This window comes from Lissotriton vulgaris, chromosome 2_1 (genome assembly GCF_964263255.1).
Source record: "Lissotriton vulgaris chromosome 2_1, aLisVul1.2, whole genome shotgun sequence".
NCBI classification, from domain to species: Eukaryota; Metazoa; Chordata; class Amphibia; order Caudata; family Salamandridae; genus Lissotriton; species Lissotriton vulgaris.
The window spans coordinates 1,814,619,208-1,814,625,207 of record NC_141687.1 but is presented as its reverse complement, the minus strand read 5'-3'; the positions used below and the strand labels follow the sequence as shown (position 1 = coordinate 1,814,625,207).

General features: G+C 42.8%; 1 protein-coding gene across 1 annotated transcript in view; it reads left to right on the top strand.

Moving 5' to 3' along the window:
* Positions 1-977: 977 nt before the first annotated feature.
* Positions 978-6,000, top strand: part of LOC147733320 (uncharacterized) — a 53,052-nt gene continuing 48,029 nt past the window's right edge. The window contains exon 1 of the mRNA XM_086956306.1: positions 978-1,106. Coding sequence (XP_086812432.1) covers positions 978-1,106 — 129 coding nt within the window. The remainder of the gene's footprint in view (positions 1,107-6,000) is intronic.

Genomic DNA, 6,000 nt, shown 5'->3' with positions numbered 1-6,000 from the left:
CACGCCTAATTCCTCTATTGTATGGCTATCTAGTAGAAATCCAACTGTCAACTACACCCAGTCATGTGAACCAAGAACAGGCTGCAGGCACCAAACAGGGCAGGAACATGCCAGCTTTATAAGAGTCCATGCTCACTACATTACATAGGAAAGACAGAAAGAGCATTAAGGACTAGAATTACAGAACATAAGAGCAGAATAAGGACACGCACCATCAGCTCCCCGTTAGCTCAACATTGGAATGAGGCACACCACTCCATAGCCCAACTCCGTTTTACTGTTTTAGAGGTGGTGAAAATCCGCAATGACAGAGACATAACGAAAGTTCTAACTCAAAGGGAAACATTTTGGATTAAAAATCTTAATACTTTGATTCCCTTTGGTCTTACTGATAAAATAGAATTAGCATGTTTCTTGTAAACAGACTTTTGATACAGCGCTTGAGCTCAAACTTTTTGGCTTTGGGATCGCCTTTGGTTAATGTCATGCCAGGTAGACTTCAGATCGTGGTTAAAAAGCACTCAATTGGAGGAGTCAAGCCTCACAGAACTTGTTTATGTTTACTGAATCTTTCACGGTTTCTGTATGATAGATAATGGAAATTCATTGTGATAGCGATGAATGGTTAAAAAAAAGGGAGGAGTCTAGCCTCGTTGCACTTGCTTATGTTTATTGCATTACTCACAGTTTCTTTATGACAGACAATTAGTATTCAACGTTAGAGCGATATTTACACATGTTTACAAGTTTAGCTGTTTATGTCTCAGTATTTTTTAACTGATATTTGAACATTGTAAAAACACAGGTTATTTAATAACAATATCACTTCGACTTTTACAGTAATTGACAATTGAACTCATTTCCTTGTAGACCCGCCTATCTTCTAAGTCCATTTTTTAACAGCACACTCACACCACTGAAATATGGCAGGCACAGCGTTTTGAGCACAATTTAGTCAGTTTTCACGTTTCACGCGCATGGATTTACGTCACACGCCCCCATTGAAGCGGGCAGCCGTTACTCCTGATATCAAGCAATGCTATAGTTCGTCACAGCGTTCCCCGTACGAGCAGAAAGTTTTGACGATCTTTCGCCTTCGTTTTCATGTAAGTCTCACAGTCTCATGGAGCCAATACCGCGTGTACAGCGGCTTATTGTCAAGATTCATAAAACTTCATATGTATCGCTCTTTTTTTACACAGAGCGAGAGCATTCTCACGAATTACTAGCGTTCAGCCGATCAAGGCAGCGTCATTTGACAGGTGAGATCACGCGTCTCACTCACGTTGGTGATGGGGTCACGTTTGCGAGTTTATTGAGCCGGTTTTTGTTCAATATACTTGCTTCATTTTTTCAACAAGTTGCACCCGTTATGTTGTTGTTCCTACGAGATATAGTGAATTGTCACACTTCCAAAGTTAAGCGAGGATTTTTGCCCCGTTGGCAGGTGAGCTCCACCCCAGACAGTAGCATTCTTTTCTTTTATCCATTATTTGTATTTTATTAGTTCGGTTAGAACTTTGTTAAATTTTTAAAGATTTTAATCTTGACTCTTCGAATCGCTTGGACTACCAGTAGAAGAGTTGTCACTAAGTGTGACCAGGTCATTTTTGCCGCAACAACTTCACGATTGGGGTTACCATAGTAGGCATGTCTTCACTGGTTCACTTTTAACCAGCATGTCGACGATTTTCCATACTAACACACACCTTCCAGGTACATCAGCATGTTTACATTTGTTTTTTCTCTACAAAAACACGATGTGAATCCTGCTCTTTTTTGATCTGATTGACCACACAATAATCTTCCCCAAAATCTTCCAATGTTGCACTATTTTCTGCTCATGTTGTCTCTGTTGTATTTGGTCTAAATAACATGTGAATTCCCCTAACGCCACACTCCCCTAAGTATATGAGGCAACAGTAAATATTGTACATACCAGTGATTGATGTATTTTATGTTTGTTATAGATTTTCCCCTAAAGAAGGGTGTATATTAACACCCGAAATGCATTGGCAATTATTGGAACCACTCATAATGAAGCCCACGGCTTGTTCTACATTGCATCTTTGAATAAAAAGAAGCCTCAAGCAACACTGGATAAAAGAGAACTTTACTTTAGTGTTCACTTTATTGTTTAACATTTTCACTCACTGTTGATGATTTGTGATTAAGCGTCGCACACTTTTTTAACACTGTATTTACGAGTAAAAAATGTGATGTGCACTCCAGGTGGAGTGCAATAGCGTAGGGCAGACCTTGTCAAAGACAGACAGTTTTAGTAATTTCTTTCAGAATTGGTGGTTAGGTAGCACCACTTCAAGGTCAGCACACCAATTTGGTTTAATTTGAGTACCTTGTTCCGCAAGAGCATAGAGTATAACTAGAGTGCACTACAGCTGATTTTCATTATAAAAGCTTTATAAGAGTGGCATGTTCAAAATTGTAACTTAGCGTCCAACTTTACCATTAAAGAGGATTTTCTGTTACAATTTCTCAGATACTGAACATGAAAGGTTTACCTGTTCTCAATCAAAAGGTAGCACTTATTAAAGATTATAAAGAAAACCAACAATATCCTATTGCAGTAATTAACAAAAACATTATTTGGGAGTTTTTCAGTACTAGGATATGAAAAACTTAAAAATACATGTCCAACTTTAAAAACACACTGCACCATGCCCTATGGGCTGTTTAGGACATACTCTAGGAGTGACATATGTATTGAAAAGGAGTCATTGTCACTGGCAAAAAGGTTTAATTTGCCCGTTTGACATGGCAGGTTAAAACTGCGCACCCAGCCTGCAGTGGCAGGCTTGAGACATGTTTAAAAGAGCTACTTAAGTGTGTGGAACAGTGTGTGGCAGTGCTGTAGACCCACGAGTAGCTTTTTAATTTACATGCCCTGAGTACATGTTGTACCACCTCACTAGGGCCTTGCGAGTAAATTACACCTGCCAATTTAGAGTAAGCCTATGTCAATATGTATAAAGGAGAAAACACAAGCTCTGTAGCACTGGTTAGCAGAGGTAAAGTGCACAGAATTCTAAAAGCAAACAAAAATATGTTCCAAAACAGGAACAATAAGACAAAAGGTTTGGGGATGATCCGGCAGAGAACACCAAGTCCAACAGGGGTGTTTTACAAAAATGACATTCTACAGCTTTTCCTTTCACTCTTACTGTACCCCAGCAAGGTAATCAAATAATTTACTTTACTTATCTTTCTCTGACTGCAAAGTGAGAGGAGTTTATAAACACCAATTTCAGTGACAAAAAAATAATCCGCAATTTGTAAGCAAGCATAGCCTGAAATTTGACCTGTCTTTAAAGCACAGCAAATGTGACAAGTTAATTATAGATTTAAAAGGCACCCACCAAAAGTCGTCTCGTGACCCGACCCACAGATTGTAAAACACTGGAATAGACCAAAAAAGCAAGACCTATAGGCTTTGATATTGTTTGTTTTATATGTGAGGATGGTGCGCTATACAAATATCTGTAAATTCAATTCAAATTCAACCCTAATTGAGTAATTTGGTCCTCAAGTTTAGGAGATTACGGTGAAAAGGGAAATGCCAAGGGGTGTGACAACCATAGCTATTTTTCCAGTAGCTCTAAAAAATCCCTACTCCAGCAGCTGGAAATCTGGGTTCAGATGCTCATACTGCCCTGACTACCTATCATCATGCTTTTACAGTTGCTTTTGATCGAACAGCCCTGCTTAAGCAAGTGAAGTCCATTGCCACCAGACCTCATGCCTAATGGTTTTCCATGGAAGTTCACACCATAAAGTTGGCTTGTAAAAAGCAGGAAAGATGTTGACAACATTCAAAATCATCTGAGAAAAGAGCAGCATATAAAACAGCTCTCACGAGCTACCACGTACTCATCAGGAAGACAAGGAGAGCCTTAATTTCTAATAAAATTGAGAACACTGCAACTCATCCACAGATCTCTATAGAGTACTCGGATCGATTAATCAATCAATTCGTATTTGTATAGCTCAGCACTGTACCCCTAAGGGTATCTGGGCGCTGTGGGTGCAGCACTCCATCAAAGAGCTAGTTCTTGAGTTTCTTTCTGAAGTCCGCCAAGGAGGGTGCTTTTCGAAGGCGGAGAGGCAGGTCGTTCCAGGGCTTGGGGGCGATGTAGGAGAAGGTGGGACCCTCGCTGTGGCTGCAACGGATGCAGGGGGTGGTGTGCATGGACCAGTGAGGAGGAGAGCAGGTGCCTTGCAGGTAGATGGATGTTCAGTCGATGGTTGATGTAGGCCGGTCCTTGATCATGCAGGGCTTTGTAGGCATGCAATAGGATCTTGTACTTGCATCTCTTCTGGATGGTGAGCCAGTGAAGGTTTCTGAGGTGGGAGGGTCCATTTGTGAGGTTTAAAATGCCTCTTGTTGCAGCATTCTGTATGGTCTGCAGTTTTCTGCGGAGCCTGGTGGATATACCGGCGTAGAAAGCATTGCCATAGTCAAGGCGACTGGTGACGAGGGCCTCGGTGATGGTCTTTCTGGTGTTGACGGGGATACATCTGAAGTTTCTGCAGAGCATGCAAAGGGTGTGGAAGCAGGAGGAGATGACTGCATTGACTTTTCGTCTCATGGTCAGTTCGCTGTTGAGGATGATGCCTAGGTTGCAAGCATGGTCTGTTGGTGTGTGTTGGTCCGAGTTCTGCTGGCCACCAGAAGAGCAGTACTTCTGTCTTGCCAGAGTTGAATTTAGGGCATTTGTGTCTCTTCCAGTTGGCTACATTGGCCATGGCATCGCAGAAGTTGGTTCTGGTAGTGGAGGGGTCTTCACTGAGCGAGAGGATAAGTTAAGTGTCGTCTGCGTCTGAAATTATGTTGAGCCCGTGGGTCCTGACGATGTCTGTGAGTTTGGTCATGTAGGTGTTGAACAAAGTGGAGCTGTGGGATGATCCTAGGGGTACGTCTGATTTGATGACCTTGGGTTTGAAGGAGAAGGGAGTCAGCCGGATGCTCTACGTGCGTCCTAAAAGGTAGGAGACAATCCACTTGAGGGTGCTTTGCTGTTTGCCAATGTTGTAGAGTCTTTTGATTAGGGTGTGGTGGAAAACAATGTCAAATGCAACAGAGGAGTCGATGAAGATCAAGGCCAAAGACTCTCTATGGTCGAGAACGGTTCTGATATTGTCTGTGGTAGTCATCAGCACGGCCTTAGTGCTGTGGTTGGCATGTAATCCTGATTGAGAGGTGTCATGTAGATGGTTTTGTTCCAGGTATACAGTGAGCTGTTAGCTGATGGCCTTCCTGTTTACATTGTCCAGGGAGCAGGGAGATCGGTCAATAATTTTTCAGTTAATGTGGTCTGTGAAGGCTACTTGATTGGCATCCTTGATGCGCAGGTAGTAGTTACTGAGGGCTGCTTTGTGAGCATCTCAGTCGGAGGTTTCCTTGTTGCGCGCTATCATTTCTCTAGTCGGTAGCAGTTACGCTTGGTAGTTTGGAGCTCTGAAGTGTACCAGCTAGCTCTTTTTGAGGTTTTGTTGGTTTTTGTTGGTTTCATCGGGGCGACTCAGTTGGCGCATTTGGTGATCCATGCAGAGATTTTCTGGACGGCCTGGTTAAGGTCTGAGAAAGCTTCGGGTTGGGTGGTGCTGAGGGCTTGTGTCCACTGTGTCTGTTACCTTGCCCCAGCATTGTTGGGAGGAGCTCTTGTGCTTTGTGATGATGTGCTGAGCATTGGAGATGTTGAAGTGAATGATGGCATGGTCAGTTCATGTGAGTTCTGGGACATGCCTGAATTTGACTCTGTCGCTGGAGGTGAAAGTGAGATCAAGTGTGTGTCCAGCTTTGTGTGTTGGTTCAGTGACTAGTTGGGTGAGGCCAATATTGTTCAGGTTCTCCAGAAGGGAGGTGGAGTTGGCATTGTTGGAGTCGTTGACGTGGAAATTGAGGTTGCCTAGTAGGATGTAGTGGTAGGAGTCAGTGGCTGGTGGGGGGATGAGATTAGAGATGGCATCGTGGACAGCCGG